The sequence below is a fragment of the Heterocephalus glaber genome, unplaced genomic scaffold (assembly GCF_053883595.1).
Source record: "Heterocephalus glaber isolate CG9 unplaced genomic scaffold, H.glaber_assembly_v1.0 deba00001608, whole genome shotgun sequence".
Taxonomy (NCBI): Eukaryota; Metazoa; Chordata; class Mammalia; order Rodentia; family Bathyergidae; genus Heterocephalus; species Heterocephalus glaber.
The window spans coordinates 16,803,664-16,826,842 of NW_028258379.1; the positions used below are offsets into that span (position 1 = coordinate 16,803,664).

The following is a 23,179-nucleotide window of genomic DNA, read 5'->3' on the forward strand; positions in this document are numbered from 1 at the left end:
CTGACTCTGACACTGCAAAGTCTTCAGGAAAACAAACAGGTGGCCAAGCTCCCCATCACACAATCTCCTCCAAGACAGACTGCTAGCCTGTCCTACTCAGCTAGTGGTCAGACTCACCATGATATGGTATTTCCATCAGGGGAGGCTGTAACTGCCCCAGGCCCTCAAAGGGCCAGATGCAAGTCTCTTGCTGGGGCACAGGCTCCGGTGCTATGCTCCAGGCTACCACCGCAGGGTCCTCTTCCCACTGCTCTGTAGCCAGGGCACCCACTGGGAGTACAGCACAGTCTGCATACTGGGAGCCTGTCTGCACACGCACAGCTGCCCATAAAGGGGCCTCAACCTCGGACACCAGCGCCTCTCCTAGCACCTGAGGGAAAGGTTCATGCAGAGTCTCTGCTGACCGCAGCTCACTCAGTTCCCTGCTTGTCCACTTGTCCTCTGAAGCAGCATCCTGTTCTCCAGGATTATCCATCAGGAATGCCAGGCTGCTCTGGGATAGTGCCTTATCTGCAAGAGGATCCTCACTCACAGTTGACAGCACCTGGCTCAACCCTTCTTCTTGCCACTGCTGCAGCAGGCCCTCACACTCCTCCCGGTCAGGGCCCCAAGGGGCCATGGCAAAGTCACCCTCTACCTGGGGGGTCGAGCTTTTCGCCAAAAGGGCATTTTTCCGACATGTGAAGAAAGCATCTAAGAGGAAAGCAAACATAAGAGGTTACAATAAGACAGCATCACGAAACTCACACTCTTCTCCCAGCTAAATGTAAGCCCCACATGAGTAAGAATCATATCCACCTTGCTCTATATCATTGTATACCATCACTGAGCCTGCCCAGTTTAATGCTTGCAACATCATCAACACAGCAAAGTACTTGCAATATGCCAGGTGCTGTTCTAAGTACTCTACAAGTATTAGGAGGACACATTTTTTTTTTTTGTACTGGGGATCAAACTCAGGACCTTGCACTTTCGAGCCAAGCAGCGGAACCACTGAGCTAAATCCCCGGCCCCATTTACAAGTATTAGTTAATTTACAAGGTAGAAACCTGATAAATTGCAGCCCATGAATGGAAAACAGCTGTCCCACACAATCTAGGACATAGACAAGTATAATCACATCCCTTTGATCAGGAGTTTGATTGTTATTAACATAAACTCTCTGGTTCTAAAAACCATATTACATTAGAATTAACCCTTGACCATGAAATAGAACTGTAAGTTATGGTCTAGCCCCAAAATTAACAAAATTACCTGAATTTGGACAATACTCCTACTCAGATAGACTCCCCCCACTCTGTGATACCAGGGATCGAACTCAGGACCTTGCACTTACGAGGCAGGCGTGATGCCACTGAGCTAAATCCCCAGCCCTAGACTTACCCTTAACTGTAAAACGGGGACAAAAGTTTGGAGTAGATAACTTCCAACAGTTTTGTAGCTCTATAAAAACTCCCTTATCGGGGCTGGGGATTTAGCTCAGTGGTTTCGCTGCCTGCTGCACAAGCACAAGGACCCAAGTTCGATCCCCAGTACCAAAAAAAAAAAAACTCCCTTATCTATGAATGCAATCCAAAAGAAAAAACCTAAAGTAGTCTAAAAAATCTGTGCAATTTACTTCTTAGCAAGGGTTCTTGAGCCTCTTCTCAAAGATATTTATTCTACTCATAAAACTTTCACAAATTTCATTGTTTTCCCATTCCAAAACACATCAGAGGTTGTAAAATAGATGCCAACAACTGACAGCTAAGAGACAGCTGTCATCTCTCTGCTACAGCAGCTACAAATGACAGCCAACAGGCAAGAAAGCAGGTGGGAAAATATCTAAAATTAGAACTTCAAAACCCTGAGCACAGTATTTTGGTGAGGGCAAAAAACCTTCCACACTAAATCACTTATTTACAGCATAGGACAAATGACATACATGATGATGACCCACATCCACTACAGATTAAAATGGCTCAAATATTGAAAAATAGTTCAAATACCTTGGGTATGGTCTATGTGAATGTATGCTCCTCTACACCAGTAGTTTTCGGGGGGGGGGGTGCCCTCAAGGCACATTTAGTAATGTCAGTAGAGATTTTTGTGTCTGTCACAACTGTGGCAGTGCTACTGGCATTTAGTAGTTAACAGGACAGGGATGCTACTAAACATTCTAAAATGCACAGGACAAATCCACAAATGATCTGACCCATAATGTAAACAGTGCTGAGACTGAGAAACTCTGTTCTAAACCTAGGGGCTGGGTTGCTGGGCTTTAGCATCAGACTTGCTAATTATCCACTCCTTGACACTTCCCCTATGTACAGATACCAGATGGCAGAGGTTCTTTGGCTTAAATGCATGAGGTCACCAGCTTCCAAATGTAGCTGATTTTGTAGATGGTGTTCTCAGAAAGAAAATGTTGTTGTCTTTTAATCTTATTTTGCTGGATGTGGTTTTGTACACCTGTGATTCCAGCACTCAGGAGGCTGGGGCAAGGCCAGCCTGGACTACATAGCAAGACCCTGCCTTAAGCCCCCCTCCCTCAAAAATACTTATTTAAAGGGGCCAGGGATTTAGCTCAGTGGTTCTGCCACCTGCCTCGCAAGCGCAAGGATCCCAGTTCAATCCCCAGTATCAAAAAATAAATAAATAGTAAACTTATTTAAAAACCAAACACAAAGTTAATGTAAGTATGGATAGGGAGGGGGCCTCCTTTGTTATCCCTAGAACTCTGCTATTCTGCGCACCTCTGGTCTAGTATGTGTCACTAAGGCTGCCACTGTGGACACTGGACAAGCTCCAGATACCAAAGTAACATAGCTAAAGGAATATGCTGAGTTCTCTGAAAAACAAGGATTCTGTAGGGTTTCCCATTCCTAGGAAGTATGGACACACAAGACATTCCTGAATTCATTGTCTACCATATACCAGGCAGTGTTAGCACTAGGTGCAGCCAACAAATGTTCATGGCCCTGCCCTCCTCAAGCTTGCAGTCTAGCTGCAGACAGGCAATAAAAAGTAAAAATATTTTTATATGAAACACCCACTATAACACACACAATGTGTAAAGTTTCAGAAGGAAAAAGCACAGAATGCAGTCGGTCACCTTATTTCTAAGTACTTCTTGATCCTGCTCCTTAAATTTCTGAAAAAAAGGCTGGAAGTCTGTGAGATCTGAGAGAGAAACTGATGGTCACATAAAAGCGTCTGGAATTTCAACGACCAGAAACGGAGTGCAGGCGGATTACGGAACGTAAAGGAATAACCCTCCTCTAGATCTTTAAAGTAATGGCGGGGCCCGGCGCCCACCCCACCACCCCTCTCCCAGACAAGCGGGGAAAGGCTCCGGAGCAGCCTGTAGGTGCCCGAGAAGTGTCGGGGACACAGGTGCGCCCAGCACCTCCGCCCACCGAGCCCCAGGCCGCCGCCTCTTCCCGCAGAGAACTGGGGAACTCGCCTCGGCCAGGGTGCCACCCTCCCGGCGCCCGGGGCAGTGACTCAGGGGACTCCCACAACCTCTCTGCACCCCGCGGCGCGGGGGCGGGGGAATGGCCGGCTACCCAGGCCCTGTCCACGTTAACTGTGGCCCGACGTCACCAGGCCACCGGCAGAGGAGGGCTCGACCACGAGGGTCCCCCACCGGGCCTCGTGGGAAAGCACGGCCCCGAGGGGCGGGTCAAGGGCCGCCTCGCACACCTCAGTGGAGAGGCGGGCGCTCCGCAGCCGTCCCAGGCCCCGCGGAGCCCCGCAGATGCAGGCCGGGCCAGGCTCCCGCCAGTCAGGACGCGGGGCCGGTACCTGAGAGGGCGCGGAAGAGGCGCGCAGCAGGCAGTAGCAGGTAACACAGGCAGGAAGCGATCATTGCCAGCCCGCGCCGCCACCCCTCACCTCAGCCCCGGCTCTCCCTCAGCGTGGCCCCGCCCCTTCACCGCCAAGGCCCCGCCCCGGCAGGCCCACGGGTGCTGCCGGCCTCAGGCCACCGGCTTCAACAACAACTTTATTGGTACCGCAAGGCCAGGAGCGCCGCAGGGGGAGAGAGGAGCAGGCTCCCATGGCAACGGCCAACCCGTTGCTCCTCTACTTGTGAAGTGCTAAGGATTAAAATTGAGTACCTCACTAGAGGCTCATAATATCATTCTGAGGCACTGTTTTATTCCCTCTTCTGCTGCTAACTGGATGTCTGCCTTCGGGCCGCTATATGTTCTTTCTGCCCTTCAGTTTCTTCCTCTGTAATATGAAGAGCTGGACTTTCTCTAAAGTTCCTCTTAAACCTAATTTCTATAATCTGGCTCTTAGGCGAGGGAAGAGAAGAAGCCAACTCTTCCCCTAGTTCCTCTTCCTGCCTTTATTGTCTCCCCCAACTCAGATTCTAGGTCATAAATTGATTTCTCCTTTCGGCACTGATTTTTGTCTCCTTTACTATCTGTTCCAAATGGGTCCTTTTTCCCCTAATTTGGCAAAAAGAGGGTAAGCGTGGATGGAAGGAGGAAGGAAGGGACTCCGTAAGGCTCGGGAACACATCTGACTGGTGGTTTGCCTTGAGGTATCTGTCTATTGCCTAACACTGTGCTATCCCCACTGTGAGGATCCATGATTGAACAAAGTGTACATCACTAAATGACAGTCAGTTCTTCCATCGATTCTGTGCTACTCCAAGACTTCTTTGAGCATCTCTTTCCCAGTTCCCACCCTCAATCTTCTCACCCAGCCATGGTATGAAGAAGCAAGGACTATGAAATGCACCCACTTTCAGTAGCCAGTGTCTGAGCTGTGCGATTTCCAGTTTGTGGCTGGAGACTTGGTTGTTCAGGGAAGCCCTCTGGGGAGTCACCGAATCCTGGACCTGCTGGATACATCTTAACAGGGAAGGTCTAAAAGGAGGAAGGAGAGAGTCAGTACTGCGGCCTTCGGGCCATTAGCTGTACCTCCAGAAGCTGCGGTGACTGCCTCCAGCAGCAGCACCCATCCCTTTGCCTGAGGTGAACCAGAGGCCCTGCAATCTAAAGAAACCAGCCCACACATGTTAGATCTAGCTAAGGAGCCCCAAGGTCAGGCCCGCTCCTTCCGCCTGGTTGACATAAACACGCCTTGTACCCTCCTTCCATTTGGTACCCAGAAGTCCAAGTTCCAAATCAGATATTACATCAAGGTACTTATCTGGAGTCCATGTGTGTCATTTTGTGAGGTAATGGTTTCCTTACCCACTTGGAAAATGCTTTTAGAATACAGATTTCTAGGTGATCTTTGCAGATCTGCTTTCACAGATCTGGGATGAGGCCCTCAAACACTCACCAGGTTATTCTGTTTGTATAGCTCAGATGCCTCTGCTGAAGGATCCAGCCTCAGGTGGGCTGCTCAGAGTGCAAGTGTGGGCACAGTGTGGCAAGCCAGCTGATGCCATGGTTCTTCAAAGGCTTTTCCTGAGATTAGCCAAGTGAGACTTCCCTGTGTTTGTTTCCTGGCCCATAATCAGCTATGTTAGAAAGTGAAGGGCCCTAGGAGAATCACAAGCTATGAAGTTGGGCCACCAGTTCAGACCCCAGCTCTGCTGCTTGCTTCCCCTGGACACTCTCAGGTTACCTATGCCTCACTTTCCTAACCATGCCTGGCCCGGGGAAACTCTCAGTTGTTCACTATTACATTTTTTGAACTTGGGCAAAAAGCAGCCCTGGTCACTGTGAATGCAGGGCCTTCTTTCACAATCCCTGGCCTGAATAAGGCTCCTGCCCTGCAGGCTGCAATATAGCATTTCTAAGCAAGCCAGTCACTCCAGAATCCAAGGGGAGTTGGCCTGGGGACATGTAACCTCAAGCTTCCCCATCAAAGGAAAATTACAAGTACTATCTGCACTGTTTCAAGCCTCCTCATGTTAGAAAGAATCTGAGAGAAGGATAAGCTCCTCAACTCATCCGAACCTTGATGACAGTGACTGCAGTGGTGAGCATTCATCAGGAGCATGGTCTTGAGGTGTGGAGCCAATCTAATGGAGCAAAGTAGGATGATCTGCAATACTTTGGGGGATTTAAAAGGCTTTTTTAAAGAGGCATTTCCTGTACACAGGAAACTTAAGGCCCTTAAGGGGTCATAAATTATATTTGTGACTACAGTATATATGGAAGTTCAGCAGGCCGACTTATTGGTTGCATCTGTGCTGTTTACAGGGGACAATATAATGACTCCTTCAGGATTGCAGAGGCCGCTGACCAAAGCCTGGAGCAGTGCTGTCCAAAAGAAAAATAATGTGGATTGCATATGTAATTTTGAATTTTATAGTAGGGACTGGAAGTGTAGCTCAATGATCAAACACTTGACTAGCTATCCCCCCAAATATATATATATATGATATGATACATATAAAAAGTAAAAATACTCATAAGTAAATAAAGCAAGTAAAATTAATTTTAATAATGTTTCATTTAACCCTACAGACCCCCAAAATAGCTTTTTTCTTCTTTCTTTTTTTTTTTCTGTAGTACCAGGGATCGACCTTGCGCTTGCAAGGCAGGCGCAGTGCCACTGAGCTAAATACCCAGCCCAAAAGTAGCTTTTTAACATTTAATCAAGCTGGGTGTGATGACACATGCCTGTAATCCCAGCACTCTGGAGGCTGAGTCAGGAGGATCACCTTGAGGTCAAGGCCAGCCTGGGCTACACAGTGAGTTCAAGACCAGCCTGAACTATATAATGAGACCCTGTCTCAAAAAACAAAACAAAACATGTACTCAACATCTTAAAATGATATATTTTAATTCTTTTTTATACTTGGTCTTTGAAATCCCATGTTTTTTCATGGATATTACATCTCAATTTGTACTAACCATATTTCAAGTATTAAATAGCTACAAGCGACTTATAATGAGTGGCTTCCATTCTAAACCAGTACATATCTAGAGAGCTCAACCCGTCCAATGGTTCAGGCTGCAAAGAACTGTGCATCTGCAACTCTTATAACAGAGCCCCCCCACGCCCACCTCTGGAAACTTGGCTCCTCTGAGCCTAGTATTTTCTTCAGAGCCTCAGGATTTGTAGCCAGATTGTGCCAAAATAATCTGCATTGATGCATTCATTCATGCACTTTTTCTTGTATTCATTAGAGTTTTATCAAGCACTCCTCATTGTTCACCCCAGCCTCACTCTTGTCTTTGACTTGCTCCTCTACTGCCTCCCTTCTTGCTTTTGTCCACTTTAGAGAAGAAACAGAACCACCAAATGGAAACTCTGCACCCCATGGACCAGCATGCTTATCTGCCTCTGCTTCCCACACAGTGGCTGACCCTTTGACCGAGCTCAGAATCCCATCTCTCCTGCCTCCGGGATGTGGTCCTTCCACTTGCACCTTTTTCTGCATTAGTCCTTCCCACAATACTGGCACCTGCTCCGTCTCTCCTACATTCCAAAAACCTCCCTTGGCTCCATGGCCTCTCTGGCTGCCCCTCTCTCTCCACCTGTCCTTTACAGCAGCCCTCTGGAGAGGGCTGTCGCCCCTGTGCCTATCCTCCTCACCCCTCTTTCATGCTCATTCATCTGAAGTGCAGCCTTCCCTTGGTTCCTGTGGCAGGCTCACCTCCCTTTCACCATCTCTGTGCACATTCTGTTCTCATGTCCTTCACTTTGTTCCTTTGGCCACTCTTTTTGCTGAGGGTGCTTTGATCGCTCCTCTTCTTACTCTAAGTCCCTCCTCGAGAAATTTTCACCACAGAAATGGTTTCAAATACTATCCACGTACTGAAAACTCTCATACTTTCACCTTTAAACCCAAATCCTTTTCCTGGGCCCCAGACCCATAAATCCTATTACCAATGGACCTCTCCTATGGCTGTCCTGAGGTAACTCAAAGATCCAACACACCCAAACATGTGTTCATCACCTTCTGTCCATCGTCATCCTACAAATTAACCACTGCCCCAGTCCCTAGGTCTTCTTTATGAACAACAAATCATCTGCTGAGCTACCCAGACCCCCTACATTTTCTTCTCTTTCACTTTTTATCTGATCTCTCCTGAGTCCTAGTGGCTTGACTTTCTTCATATCTGTTCAGTCAGTCCATTTCATCCCTTCCACCACTCCTTGTTCAGCACCTTCCACACTGCCCCAGAGCAAACTTTCCGCTCTGCAAACCCTAGTAGGAAACACTGATGCTTAAAACATTTCTGCAAAGTCCCCCGTCATCAAAACACAAGCCTTACCAGGGGAGCATGATAGCGCATGCCTATAATCTCAGCACTTTGGGAGGCTGAAGCAGGAAGATCATAAGTTCAAGAACTGCCTTAGTGAGACCTTGTCTCAAAATCTAAAAAGGTGTGCAGTGGGGTAGGAATGTAGCTTAGAGTGAAGGCCCAGGGTTCAACCTCCAGTTATCAGGGGAAATTTTAAAAAAAACAAACCAAAAGCCAAACTCCTTAGCACAGCATGGGAAGCCCTTCATGACAGACTCTGCCCCCTCCCATCTCATTTCTTAGTACTTGCTTCCCAGTGAGAATCACACTCCACCCTCACCAACTACTTGGGATTCCCTCAACGTGCTATGGGACTTTATAGATGCTGTTTTCTCAGCCTCGGATACTCACCCAGGCCTACTCCACCCTCTGCCCTCATCTGGCTACTGCCCAATGGACCTTCAAGTCTCTGCCCAGATATCTCTTCCTCAGTGGAGCTTCCCAGAGTACCAACACTCTCATGGACACACATGGACACACCACTCAGGACCCAAGAAATTCCTGCTCTTGACTATTGTAGCAGCCTTGCATTCTGTGAGCTCAGCACCATCCATCCTCTGTCCCCTCAGTAGACTGCATATTTTATGAGGATGACCCTCTATCCCCAGCACCCTGCCCAGCCCCAGAGCACTCAGTACACTGAGTGGATGGATGGGTGGATGGATGGATGATGCGTGGGTGGGAAAAGTCCATCTTTCATTGGTTTCCTAAAGAAACCAGACCATAAAAAAAAAAAATCTAAACTTGTGAATTTGAACACATAGTGAGGACTTTCTTTGCATTTTCCAAGTTTTTGCTTTGCAATATAATCCTCTAGAAGGTCTCTTTCTTTCAAAGACTACCTCCCACATTTGAAATCTGGATTGATTAAAAACTACCATTTTTAAAACCCCTTGCATAAAACTGATCATTAATATAACATACAGATAATCTGCTTGTTTCTTCGGTTGTGTTTCCTCATCTTGCCTCCAAATGTGATTTCTACCAACTTTCTTGGATTTTTTTCTCTATTCTCTCCTTTAAAGAACTCAGACTTTCACTATTTGATGCCAGATAACAAGTGCCCATCTGTGCCAGGGCAGTGTGAAAGCAGCCAGAAGCTACACTCACATGAATGGTCATGACTCTGTTTCAACACAACTTTACTTACAAAAACAAGTCATGGACAAGATTTGGCTACTGGACTATCCTTAACAACCCTGAAATACATCACCTACATGCAAACCTTTCTGAGCCAGGGGCAGCCATTGCACTGAGGGAAGAATAAAATTGAGGAACACGCTACAAAATCCCAACCAGTACTCTTTGAAAAATGCCAAGGCCGTGAAAGACAAAGAAAGAAAGACTGAGAAGTGCCACAGATTGGGGGAGACTAAGAGAGCCCCAATACACAATGCAAAGTGCGATCCTGGAACAGAAAATGGACCTTCATGGAGAAATTGGTAAAATATAAAACCTCCTTGGTCCCTCCTTTTCCTCTTTTTTTTTTCTTCTTTTTAGACAGGGACTCACTATACAGTTCAGGCTGGCCTTGTACTCACAGTGATCTTCCTGCCTCACCCTCCCAGGTGCTGGGATTACAGGTGTGTGCCACCACACTTTTTCCTCTTAATGATGCCCTCTTATCCTTTGCACCAATGAGGGGCCAACCAGATGCACTGAGGATCTCTGGGACTTGGATCCAGCTTTCAGGAGCTGGTCATCCCCAGCCTTCCTTGGAACCATGTGGGCCCGAGATACCAGAAAAGTGCTGTCATGCTGATTTAGGGTGACTCATGTCATTTATATGAACAGGAACTCTGCCAAGAATATTTGCCCAGGACCCTCCCCCTAAGGGTACCCCTGTCAGTATCTACAGTATCTTGTGTCGCACACACCTTGAAAGGTCCTTGTCTTTATCATGCCTCATCCTTGTCCTACAATGGTACCTATATTAGTGACTCATCACACACACAGTAGGCACTCAATAAACATTTTTAGAATGAATGCCTGAAGAAATGAATAACATCTCAGGTGTACATCTTTCTTTTAATCTTTGATTCTAACTATGTTTTTCCTTCACAGATTTCTAGATCTTCATCATTCTTCTAAGTGACAAAAAGGGATTTTCGTATTCCCAACCTCTTCCATCACTGACCTGACAGTTGATGCACCAAAAGTTTACTGAGAAGGAACAGACACGAATCCAGGTTCTCCTGCCAGCAAACTGCCCCTGAACTTCAACTCCACCACAGATGAGAACAGCCAGGTATGGGAATGATGGCTGAGTGGTTTCCACTTAGGCACCCCAGTAGTTTGGATTGAGCAGTGCTCTGGCGGCAACAAACTGCAGTGATAGAACATATGTTTGTTGTGCTTTGCTTCTTGATCTTCGGCTCTGAGGTTGAGGATGCCCTCCCAAAGGGAAAAGGAAAAAGGAAAAACTGGGTGGAAGAAAACCGACTTCACCCATCACTGAAATACTTGGTACCTGAAGCATAGCCACCTTGAGAGACAAACATGGTGGCAGCTCTTTACAGTCACCTGATTAAGGGGCTTGTCTTTGGTCCTGACTCAGAGAGAAATACACCCTCGCTGAGAGGCCCCTGCCCAGCACCCTGACACTCACAGCCAAGCCTAGGCTTGGCCGCAGCAGTCATGAGAAAAGATGACTGAACCACCAGGAGGGCAGAAGGAAGGCCCACGGTTGCCATGTCCCCCTGCGTGGATCACAATGACTGTGTGAGGTCACGGAATGTTGAGACTGAAATCACATGGCTCCTAAGTCACAAAGTCACAGGCAGGTGGGCATCTTTTCGACAGGGCTCTCAGGAATCGAGCTGTACCACTCTCCCTGATGAGCTGGGGAGGTAGCTCCCACTCCCAGACAGAGTTGGGGTCTATCCTATGCACATCCAGTTCCTGCCAAAACCCTAACTCCCCAAAGCTCCCTGGGACAAAGGGATGGTTTCAGGCACCCCTGGGATTTGCCTGTTCGAGACTAGGACACACAGCTTGAGGCAGAGGTGAATGGACAGGTAGGCTTCTTAGGGAGACAGCTGAAAGGTGGCAAGAAACAGGCAGCAGCTCTCCAGAGAGCCCTGGCAGCATGGACAGTGACGAGCCTCTTGAGGACGAGACAAAAGGTGAACAAGACATCCCATCTCTCACCTCTGGGGCCCTCCCAGGCTGTGTATCGGAGCGCCTGGAGACTATGTGGGCCCCAAAGCCTCTTCTCTCTCTGCCAGGTTCCCTCTAGAACCAGGATGATGCGTTACATTGACTTGGGTTGAGGGCTGGGCAATCAGTGAGACAGTTGGGTGTTGTGCTGCAGTTGCTCACATTGGTTCTAGCCAACTTTCATTGTCATTTTGTGAGCTGGCTGACATCACCTTGGTAGTTAAAAATCAGTCATCTTGGGAATATTTACACCACATGCACTGGCCCACACTATAAATTACAATGTGTTTTTTTTGTTTTGTTTTGTTTGTTTTCCTGGAGAACCAGTGGTTAAATATTTACCATCATCCCATGGGATGAATGGAATTCTAAAGTTGTTTGATTGATAAGGAAACTGAGACTCAGAAAATCACTTTCTCAGGGCACTTGAGGCAGTTTGGCAGCTCAGCTGCTGTATGTCCCCTGACCACCAGGCCTCTGATATTTGTGCCCCACATCACACAAACTTTGTCTCACAGGCTGGTAAATAAATGTTGGGGCCCTGGTCTATGGGCAAGAAAGACAAGCATTCTCAAAGCCACTTCTCAAAACCACTGAGTCCTGTGATGCTAGAGGGTTCAGCTCTGACTTCAGGTATGGCTTTCAGGAGCCCCTGGCTGGATGCAGATCAAGAGCCCAGTGGAAAAACATCTGTTAAGTGTGGAACATCCATGTAAGGGGAGCTCTGCTCCTCCCACCAGCAGCGTTTGTCACCAAGACAAAAATCAGGAACAAGACAGGGATGTCCATTGTCACCACTTCTGTTCAATATAGTACTCAAACTTTAGCCAGAAAAGTCACGCAAGAGAATGAAATAAAAAGGGTATGTATAGGAAAGGAAGAAGTCAAATTATCTTTATTCACAGACAACATGATCCTTTACATAAAAGACCCAAGAAATTCCACCAAAAGACTCCCAGAGCTAATAAATTCAGCAAGTAGCAGAACACAAAATCAACTTATAAAAATCAATAGTGTTCCTGTACTCCAGTAATGAACCTACTAAGAAAGAATTTAGAAAAACAACACCATTCACAATAGCTTCACAAGAAAAACTAAATATTTAGGAATTAAGCTAACAAAGGCAGTGAAAGACCTATATAACAAAAACTATAGTACTCTGAAAAAGGAGATCAAAAAGGACATCAGAAAATAGAAAGACTAGCCAAGTGTGGTTGCACCTGCCTGTAATCCCAGCAGTCAGGAACTGAGATAGGAGGATCACTACAAGTTTGAGGCCAATCTAGGCTACATAATGAGAACCTGTTAAGAAAGAAAGAAAAAGAAAGAAAGAAAGAAAGAAAGAAAGAAAGAAAGAAAGAAAGAAAGAAAGAAAGAAAGAAAGAAAGAGAGAGAGAAAAAGAGAAAGAAAAGATATACCCTGTTCCTGGAGAGGCAGAACCAATATTGTCAAAATGGGTACACTTCCAAAATTGATATATAGATTTAATGCAATCCCAATCAAAATACCAACAGCACTCCTCACAGAAATAGAGAAAATAATCCTAAAATTCATATGGAACCAGAAGAGACCTAGAATAGCAAAAGCAATCCTGGACTATATGAGCAAAGCAGGAGGCATCACAGTCCCAGGTTTCAAGTTATATTGCAAAGCTACAGTGATAAAAAACAGCATGGCACTGGCACAAAAACAGACATGTGGATGAATGGAACAGAATGGAGGACACAGAAAATCTCAGGCACATTCAGCCATCTGATCTTTGATAAAGGGACCATAAAACATATAGAAGAAGAAAGATAACAAATTGTGCCAGGAAAACTGGCTATACACAAGCAGAAGATTGAAGCTAGGCCCATGTCTCTCACCATGTACTAAACTAAAGTCAAAATAGATCAAAGATGTAAATATTAAAATGAAAATAATCTATTGGAAGATAAAATAAGTAAAGGTCTTGAAGACACAGGCATAGCCAAGAACTTTCTGAACAGAACCCCAGTTGCACAACAAATAACATCAAGAATCAACAGGGCCGGGGATTTAGCTCAGTGGTTTCACCGCCTGCTTCGCAATCGCAAGGACCCGAGTTCGATCTCCAGTACCAAAAAAAAAAAAACAAAAAACAAAACAAGAATCAACAAATGGGTTTATAACAAATTAAAAATCTTCAGCAAAGCAAAAACAAACAATCATGAGGATACCTACAGAATGGGAAAAAATTTTGCCAGCTCTTCCTCAGACAGAAGACTAATATCTAGAATACATAAAGAATTTTTAAAAATTAGATCTCTCCCAAAATAAAAGACCCAACCAAAAAATGGTCAATGGAAATGAATACAGGCTTCTCAGAAGAAGAAATACAAATCTCCAATAAATATTTGAAAAAGTGTTCAACCTTTCTGCCCATTAGAGAAATGCAAAGTAAAACAACACTGAGAGTCCATCTTGGTCCAGAAAGATTGGCTATCATCAAGAAATCAAATAATAACAAATGCTGGCGAGGCTGTGGGGAAAAAGGAACCCTTCTATGTTGTTAGTGGGAATGTAAACTAGCATAGTTACTATGGAAACCAGTATGGAGATTCCTCAAAAAACAAAAACTAGAAATTCCATTTGACCCAGCTATTCCCCTTCTAGGTATCCTCCCTAAAGAGTTAAAGACATTATATTACAGTGATACATGCACACCCATGTTTATAGCAGCAAAACTCCTAATAGCTAAACCTTGGAAGCAGCCTATATGTCTGTCTGTCAACAGATAAATGGATAAAGAAAATATGGTGTTTAATCACAATGGAGTACTACTCTGCCATAAAGAAATATAAATTTGAGTCATTTGTTGGAAAATGGATGCAACTTGAGACCAAAATGTTAAGTGAAATAAATCAGACACAAATAATTTTTCTTATATGATTTTTCTTATATGAGAAATTTTTGATGATTTTTTTATATGAGAAACCCAAAGTATAAATAAATTAAAGAGCAAAATAAAAGACAGCTAATAGGAAACAGGGAGATAGAGCTTTTGCAAAAGGAAGGGGACCAAGGGATGACAGGAAGGGGAAGGGAAGGGACAAGAGGGAGATATAAATAAAATGAAGATGTGTTTGGCAAGCACGGTGGTGCACGCCTGTAATGCCAGCACTTGGGAGGCTGAGGCAGGAGGATCACCAAATTCAAGGCCAGCTTGGGCTACATAGTGAGTTCAAGGTCACCCTGATCTACAGAGTGAGACTGTGTCAAAAAAAATTTTGAGATATGTTATGTACATGTACCAACTTCCCACAATGAATGTAGTCATTATGTATTGCAAATGTGCTAATAACATTTTTTTAAATTTTAAAAATCAATTTCAACCTAAGGTAGATTTTCCTGCCTTGTCTTCCTGGTCATAAAAACAATGTTGGGTTGAAAGGAAGAGAAACTGGATCAAATTCTTAGGAAAGAGGTTCTGTCCCTTGCTCAATGGTTCTGCTCCTGTCCATTTTACTTTGCATTTGACTCAAGTCACCACCTGCATGGTCCCTACCCACCCCAGCACCATTTATTCCTGAGGATGAAGAAGCCTGAGCTTGGAAACATCCTTTTATCTGACAGAGTAGCTGCAGACCCTGAAACCGCTCAAGGGGAAAATGTGAGCAAGAAACCCACCAAGACAAGCCCCAGACAGGAAATGGGGCAGGAGAAAGCCAGTTCCCAGGGAGCATTTGCCACACAACCCCATGAGCCAGCAGCATGTCAAGAAGGGAGGGCTCATAGAACAGTCATCCTGGCAGGGCTGCCGCACAAAGGCTGAGGGGACACAGGCTGCAGCCAAGACCCCGGAGGCAGAGGAAGGGAGTGGGCATCCAGGGAGATCAGTAACAGGTGCCCCTCCAACACCCAGGTGTCAGTCCAGAAATCAAGGAAATGAATTTTTCTTCCAGATGGGACTGAGAGCGAGTTAGCGCCCCAGAGCAGCGATGCCATGCTCTACGGTGAGGCTGAAGCTCCCTCCACTGTTGAGAAAGAGAAACCCACCTGGGAGGATTCAGAAACAGACCTGGAGATTGAAGGTGAAGGTGGGCATCTAGGGTTGGTGTGGCTGTCCCCATCAGGGTGGCTGATGTTCCCCATCAGTTCCCTCAGAGCTGAAGAAATCTGGTTCCATCCAGCAGGCTATTCTGCAGGGGACCCTAGCAGAAGGCTGTGCATGATTCTATTCGACAGCCTCCTCCAGGCGGGCTAGGGACAGCAGCTACAGCTGCCAGCTGTGACCTGCCTCATGGAGTGTCCCATATCAGCTTGTTGAAAGCTGAACCAACACACAGGGGTTTCCCATCTTAAACATTTCCCTGTGTGGCATCTTGTATGAATTCTCCACAGTCCTAGGAGGGAGATACTACTACTAGCCTTTTCCAGAATAGGAAAGTGAGACTTAAAGAGCTTGTGTGAGCTGGTCAAGCCATGTTGGCTGAGCCCACCACATTTGACCCACCTTGATTTGCCCTCTGCATCCAATATTCTGGAGCCCTACAGGGTCTCTGTGACCCGTCTTGCAACCTGGTGACTTTGTGATCATCTTGGAATTCTCATACCCCTACTCGAGAAGCCTATGACAAATCTAAGCCTATTGAGCTGCAGCAAAGTCTCTGTTGTTGCACACAATACCTCTCCCTTCTTTTTCCTCCCAGTTTCCCAAGGAAGGAAGTGCCAAAAGAACATTTGTGAAGCAAGGAGAGGATAATACTGGTCCTTTCGGGTGGAACCAGCCTCAGGCTGCCCAAGTCACACTTCCTGTCCCGTGCCCTTGTGCGTAAGTGAGAGGCAGTGAGTCACAAGCATCCAAGACCAAAGGGAGACTGTTTGACCTTAACATTAAACTGTGAAGCTTACGAACATGGAGTCAGTTTATAAAACCTCCCCACCACGGTAAACATACACTCCCCTTCAACACACATCTCCTCCTCGCTGTCCCCAGATTGTCACTAGTGCTGCTTGCAACATCTGATTTTACCTGATGGGAGGAGGTGGCAGAGGACAACCCTGGATGCTTTGCCCAAGGCTCCTGCTCCCATCTCATTCCTCCTTGCCCCCTCGTCCCCAGCAAGTGACAGCACTTTGGCAAGCTGCCTCTGAAATATAACCACGGTGAATATAGCTAGAAAGGTTCAGCATGAAAGATCAGAGCAGAATTGGGCCCAAGAATGAAACAAGGGTTGCCTTACCCCCCCCACACCCCACCCCACCCCAGAACCTCTAATGGCTGCCAAAAACTCTATCATGAGAAGAAACTTGGAGCTCAGCTGCTCTGGCTCCTGCTGTCCCTGCTGCTGGTGCTGAGATGCTGGGAAGGGGCAGGAGAGCTTCCTGATGAGAGCAGCAAGCTGGAGGTGAGTCTGCAGAAGTAGGGCAGATGGACGTGGGCTTTGCTCACCCACCACAGGCTGTTTCCTGTTCGACAGTGTTCTTGCCCGGAAGCAAATGTACATCCAGGGGACAGTTGCCAAACTATGGGAGTGAAGGACTGCTAATGTCACATGGAGGCACAGGCCAGGGACTCTTACTAAAGAGCACACCACAATGCATAGAACAGCCCCACACAGCAGAGTTCCAACTAGAAATGTCAGCCGTGCCGATGTTGAAAAACCTTGCCATGTAACCATTCTAAAAAGAAATAGCTGTCCTGACCAAACCAGCTTCCCTGTAAAGTTGTCCTCTCCCCAACAAAGCTCTCATTTGCATTAAAAATGTTTGGTGTAGTTTGGCTAGAGGCCCTGGGATCTGAGGGAAAAACAGATGCACATGTAGAAGCCAGTGGCCACAGAATGCCTGTGATTGGACTTGCCTAGTGGGGACCAACTATGGGGCCCCAGAATCCAGGCAGGCCCAATGCCTGTTGGCCATGGGTCAGGCTGGTCTAAAGCCTAAGGAATAAAGGCCCTGAGAGGTGGAAATGGAGAGGTAGAGTCCCTTTTCTTGTATGCTGGCTTTATCTTTGATCAGCTGTGTCATTTAGGGCTAAACTTGTCCTTGGAGAAGAAGGGATGACAGCAGGAAGGCCAACCAGATGGAAGTTTGCTTGTTCTGTCTGATTCTGATTTGCCATCCTGAGATGGCACTGTGGTACTCGTGGACTTTTTCTTGGTACTTATCTAAATCTTTGGCAAACTCTATTCATAGTGGTAGCAAAACTGAAACTGAAACGGAGACTCCCTCAACCATGGAAAGTCTCCAAGCAGGACACAATGGCACACACCTGTAATCTCAGCACTCTGAAAGGCTAAGACAGGAGGATTGCAAGTTTGAGGCCAGCCTGGGACACTTAGTGAAACTCTATCAAAATGAAAATAATAATAATAATTAATAATAATAATAATAATAGAAGATGGAGAGGTAGCTCAATGGTAGAGCACCCTGGAGTTCAATCCCTAGTACCAGTAAAATAAAAATTTTTAAAGTCCCCAGCTTTGTGCTTACTGTCTTTACCTTTTGGGATTGTCCCAATGTGGCAGGAGGCAGGGTCTCTCCATGTCCCTGGTGGTGAGCCATTGGATGCCACCAACCTGGGATGGTGAGATGAGGGCGTACCTCTCATCTCTGCTGAGAAAGCCTGGGGCCTAAAGCCAGCGGCCTTATATCTTACCCAAAGGGAGATGTCCATTTAGTATTGTCTGGGATTAGTGTTTCCCTCTCCCACCACTGGGTGACTGTAGGATCGGTGGTTGCTTCTAGAGCATATACCCACAGGGACATAATGAATATCACCTGGTACTAGCAGGAAGCTAAGCCAAAGCCAACTTCATCCTGTCTTTCTCTGTAGATACTGAGAGGTCCTTCATCACTGGACAAAGGGAGCTGTACCTGGAGGCCTGCAAACTGGTGGGTGTGGTGCCTGTCTCTTACTTCATTCGGAACATGGAAGAGCCCTACATGAAACTCAACCACCATGGTTTGGGCCCCATGGGTACCAAGGCTATCGCTATAGCCCTGGTGGTAAGTATGCTTGGGGGAGGCAACGCATGGACCCTGGATGATTAACAAGGTGGCAGAGATTCAGAGGGTCTCTCCTTTGGAGCCTAGAAGGGGAACCTTTGTGTCCACCTGCCCAGGGTCCTGCCTGGCTGCCAGCTGATTTCCTCAGTGAGCACATATTTCTCTTGAGCTCTAGGAAGTACACTGCTAGAAACCAGGATCTTGTTTCCATTCAGGAAGCAAAGTCCCAGCCTGTGGGCCCAGGGCAAGGGCCTGGGCTGGAATTGGGCCTAAAAGTTCATGCAAGAGCACAATACAATACTCAGTACTGGGGGTCCACTGCAAAGCTCACCTCTGTAATGAGTGAGTCTGCTGCTGAGCCACTCCTTTCAATGTTTTCTCTTTGCAGCATTAGAATTTATAAAGACAGACCACACTCTACAGTAAATCTTGTTTCCCCTCAGGAATAACGTTATTTCTTGGCTTGGCATGACCAAACAAGAATTCAACCTTGAATTCATCATAACTTTATATAATTATAACTAGTTATGTACAAAACTGACTCTCATCACAGAAAATATAACAACTATATGTCAACACCAGACCATTTGTTCATTTAGGAAGGCAAAAAGAAAGCTCCTTTTTTTTTTTTTTGGTATCGGAGATCGAACTCAGGACCTTTCACTTGCCAAGCAGGCGCAGCACCTCTGAGCTACATCCCCAGCCCAAGCTCAATTTTTTTTGAAAGTTCTATTTCTAAAAGCTCAGTAAGGCAACTTGGTAGATGTTCTTTAGAGGTGATACTTTAAAATCAGTAGTCTTCAAACTGATCATGGAAAGAAAAAACAGGAAAAATAACAGAACAGATGAATAATTTTTATTTATTTATTCATTTTGGTATTGGGGATCAAACTTGGGACCTTGCACTTGCAAAGCAGGTGCTGGAACCACTGAACTAAATCCCCAGCCCAAGATGAATAATTTTTAAAGTATGCGTCTATGAAAGATCCGAAAGGAGAAGTGGAGTCAGTGAATTCTTTAGAGAAAGACTGAGAGGTGGGAGAAGCTGGCTAGAGACAGGAAGGACAAGTCCCAGGAAGATGGACTTAGCTAGATCCCACGAGGCAGAAGTCTAAGAGGATGAAGAGTGAGGAAGGCAATTCTGTGCTTTGATGTCTACCCAATTATGAAATGCATGGAAACTCCCAAAAGCCTTGCAGTCTGCCATCCACGTTCATTGCTGAACATTATCACTGATAGGCTGTAAGTTCCTTGAGGCATCAGGTGGTGTGCTGGCCACTTGAGGGTCCTCGTCCCCAGCTGGCACTGAAGAGCGTCTCTGTGAAATACATGGCCTTATTTTTCCTTGTCTTCTGCCCCACATGTTCCTCTTTTTTGAAAATGTAGCAGCATTTGCATTTAGCTTATGCCCATTAAGAAGTTGTACGAGGGCCGGGGATTTAGCTCAGTGGTTCCGGTGCCTGCCTCACAAGCTCAAAGTCCCGAGTTCAATCCCCAGTACCAAAAAAAAAAGAAGCTGTACGAAACAGATGATTGTACTGTTTTCTGCGAACGAGCGAGGAACGAGCAGAGAAGGCACAAAGCCATCTTGAAATGTGTTGAGGGCTGAAAGACTGATTAATGAAGTGTTAGGAATGCACCATTACCTCATGAGCTTCACGGGGCGGGGGGGGGGGGGGGGCGGGACGGTGGAGGATAACAGTAAGACCCTTTCAGGATTTGGACACTTGTGTCTTAGTGACAGCAGCTTCTGTTTGGGGAGGGTACTTATTTTCTTCTCTGGTTTTCCATATCATTTATTTGACAATTGATCATTGTGACATTCTCATGGACTAAACTTTCTCTTTTGCTGTTTAAATCCTCACAGATGTGTGTTTCCCCTGCTTAGAGTAGAACCATCCTAATAGCAGGGATCATATTTCAACTGGGGTGTATACTTTCCTGCCTAGCAACAGGCCCTTGAACTTGATGGTGGGGCTGGGGAGAAGCTTGAGTGTAGGGATGTTCTCTATTGTCTTGTTTCCCTACCACTCAGCATGGAGAGTGACAAGCAGACATTAGCCCATGGGAAATGAGTGTGGATGGCTTGGTGAGTGAGCCTCCTGCTTCACCTTATGAACTGCAGGTCCCAAGCCTGACTCTGGGGTGGAATCAACTCAAGTGTCCAGATGCTGATAGGCAGCACCTACCTGGGAGGCACCTGAGCTATCTTCCGGGCCCCTGGCATACCATTCTTCATTGCAGTAGCTCTAACTATCATGTTTTCTTTTTTGCTGAGAGAGAAAACAGGCCCAAAGGCTCCTTAATACCTAATATTTCTCCACTGCTATGTGGGCTTTGAAAATTCTCAAATCCAAAGATGTGCCTGTTCTCTGACACTGTTTGTAATGGGAGCAAGGGGGAGAAGAGAAGAATAAAAGTTCTGGTTAGAACTAATGCTACAATGTGAGTCATTCCCTCTCATTTTGCTCTCAGCAGCAATGCAGACTAGCTTGCATTTAGATATTTACTGAAGATCTAAACCTAGTTCCTTCTAAACAGGCTTGAGACAGCCTTTTATTCAAAGGATATCAGGGGCTGGGGTGTAGTTCAGTGGTAGAGTGCTTGCCTGGCATGTGTGAGGCCCTAGATCCCCCCAGCACTGCAGAGAGAGAGAGAGAGAGAGAGAGAGAGAAAAATTAGGCTAAACTGAAAGAAAAGCTTTTGGAGAAGCAAAGCAAATGCTTTAGAGGGCCTCCTTGCATGAATCTTCATGTTTATGCTCCCCTGTTAAATGTATTAAGTTTCCCTCCATCTTGCAATAGGTCCTTTTCCTTGAGGCTTCATGGTTAGCTATTTAGCTCATCCTTGTGGCTCTTGATTTTCAGGCCTTTAGTTGCTTTAATGATCCTCTTCAAGCTTCTCCCAGAAAAGCCCATTGTTCTACAGAACTCAGTGGGGTGGCCTTCAATGCACTTCACCTGCACCTCCAAACCTTCTGTATTGGTCCATTGTCCATTACTGTAACAATATACTTGAAGCTGGGTAACTTTAGACAGAGGTTTATTTAGCTCACCACATTCAAGGGTATGGCACTGGCAACAGCTTGGCTCTGATGAAGGCCACATGGTGGCTGGCATCACAATGGCAGTGTGTGTGAGAGGGAGCGAGGACGCAATAAGACAGGAAAACACAAGGAAGGGTCAGTAAGACCTTCCACTACCGCCCCCCCGTTAACTTTTCAAACCTTTAACTCTTCAAATGGCCATATGAGGACTAAGCCTCCAACACATGAACCCTTGGGACACAGCCACAACCAAACCATAGCACCCTTTTCCATAACTGAGATGTTCAAGAGTTCTGAACCATAGCGAGCAGGGAACTGACCAGGTCACCAACTACTTCTGTGTCCTTCTCTCCTTTCTCTGGTGGCGGCTGAAGTCCAATACGGCTATCATCAGACTGGAGCTGGAAGACAACCGTATCATGCAGGAGGGTGTCTTGAGCCTGGTGGAGATGCTGCATGAGAACTACTATCTCCAGGAGCTGGTACTATGCCCTGCTCCGCTGCCTCCTCCTTTCACCCACTCAAGCCAAGCCACAGTCCCCTGCCAGGCCCAGGTCAGCCTCCGGGTGTCTGCCCCTGATCTGCAGGCTCCTCCCCCGCTAGATGTGACTTCTCAAAGAGGGCCGTGCCCCAGAGCATGGCATGAATCAGTGAATGGAATTTACACAGATTTGTTCAAACTCACTTTTTAATTGTTTCATGCCAAAGCTAAACTCTCCAAATGAAGCTGCTTTGAGTTGCAAAACAAAACAATGTGCTCATTGAAGTACCAGGGCTGAGCTCGTTGGAAGTGGGGAGTCACTGAACGGATTTCAGCAACACTGCAGCCTCATGACAGGCATCAGAGAATCCAGACAGGGAGCAGAGTTTCCTGCCTCCCTTCCGTCAGTCCTTGCTGTGACTCTAATCCTTCTCCTAATACTTTCATTCAGCCCTCGCTCCCCACCCCAACCCTGCTCCCTCAGAAACCCTGCCCTGGGCTCATCTAGTAACGAGGACACTTGGCTGGGGTTTGTACATACACAAGTGTGTTCTTGCCTTTTAGAATATTTCCAACAACAGCTTGGGTTTGGAGGGGGCCAAGATGATCTCAGATTTCCTCCAGAAAAATATTTCTTCGCTCTGGAAACTTGAGCTTTCAGGTGAGATCACAGAACACAAGGGAGAATTCTCCAAGAGAGAGGAAGAAAAGAAGCAGGGAGAACCCAGAATCCAGTTGAACCAGAAGAGCTCTTTCTGGCCTCAGAGATCAGAATAGTGCACCTTCCTCCTGCTACACATTCATCCTTCCCTCTCCACAGCCACACTGGCTTCCTGCTTTCTTCAACAAGCCATGCCTGACCTGCTTTGCAGCACTCTTTCCTCTACTTGAATATCTGCACCCCAGATGTGTGTATGTGGCTCACTCAGCTTCCTCTCTTTCCTCACTCATGGCTCTGTTCAAATGTCATCTCCTCGGTGGGATGCTCTTGGCTGCTCTATGAAAACACCACTCTACCTTGCCATCAGTCTATCCTGTTTCTCTATCCTGTTTAGCAGTGTTTATTTCCACCTGATCCTCTGTTATATACTAATTTTGAAATTAGTTCATTATCAATGTTCCATTGAGGGAAAAGTCATATGAGAATTCTGGTACCTACAGACTTGCCCTCACTCAGGTTTGCAGATTTATGCTATCTGCAGAGTCCTGGAACCCCTAAGCCAAGAAATAAACATTAAAAAATGGTCTTGTGCTGATAAGAATCAGGAGTCCCTTTGTAAGACTCAGGCTCTTGGGATTCCCATAGATAAACCCCT

General features: G+C 46.3%; 2 protein-coding genes across 29 annotated transcripts in view; one reads left to right on the forward strand and one right to left on the reverse strand.

Moving 5' to 3' along the window:
• Angel1 (angel homolog 1) overlaps positions 1–23,179 on the reverse strand; it is a 136,475-nt gene that overhangs the window by 34,554 nt on the left and 78,742 nt on the right. For 14 of the 22 annotated variants that reach the window (XR_015445059.1, XR_015445060.1, XR_015445061.1 and 11 more), the window contains 2 exons: positions 4,736–4,859; positions 118–693 (listed from right to left, as the gene is read on the reverse strand). Coding sequence is in view for 19 of the 22 variants with exons in the window: in XM_087195416.1 (XP_087051542.1) it covers positions 118–693; positions 4,736–4,859 (700 nt within the window). In the remaining 3 variants the exon portion in view is untranslated. Of the gene's footprint in view, positions 1–117; positions 694–3,094; positions 3,163–3,504; positions 3,623–3,684; positions 3,766–3,786; positions 3,935–4,735; positions 4,860–10,341; positions 10,520–23,179 lie in introns of those variants that run through there. The other 8 variants (XM_021245995.2, XM_004837146.3, XM_087195422.1 and 5 more) reach the window with 8 other exon arrangements.
• Lrrc74a (leucine rich repeat containing 74A) overlaps positions 10,266–23,179 on the forward strand; it is a 29,890-nt gene continuing 16,976 nt past the window's right edge. For 2 of the 7 annotated variants that reach the window (XR_015445062.1, XM_087195423.1), the window contains exons 1-5: positions 10,961–11,329; positions 15,288–15,422; positions 18,164–18,336; positions 21,757–21,864; positions 22,428–22,524. Coding sequence is in view for 1 of the 7 variants with exons in the window: in XM_087195423.1 (XP_087051549.1) it covers positions 11,293–11,329; positions 15,288–15,422; positions 18,164–18,336; positions 21,757–21,864; positions 22,428–22,524 (550 nt within the window). In the remaining 6 variants the exon portion in view is untranslated. Of the gene's footprint in view, positions 10,453–10,960; positions 11,330–15,287; positions 15,423–16,034; positions 16,157–18,163; positions 18,337–21,756; positions 21,865–22,427; positions 22,525–23,179 lie in introns of those variants that run through there. The other 5 variants (XR_015445067.1, XR_015445068.1, XR_015445066.1 and 2 more) reach the window with 5 other exon arrangements.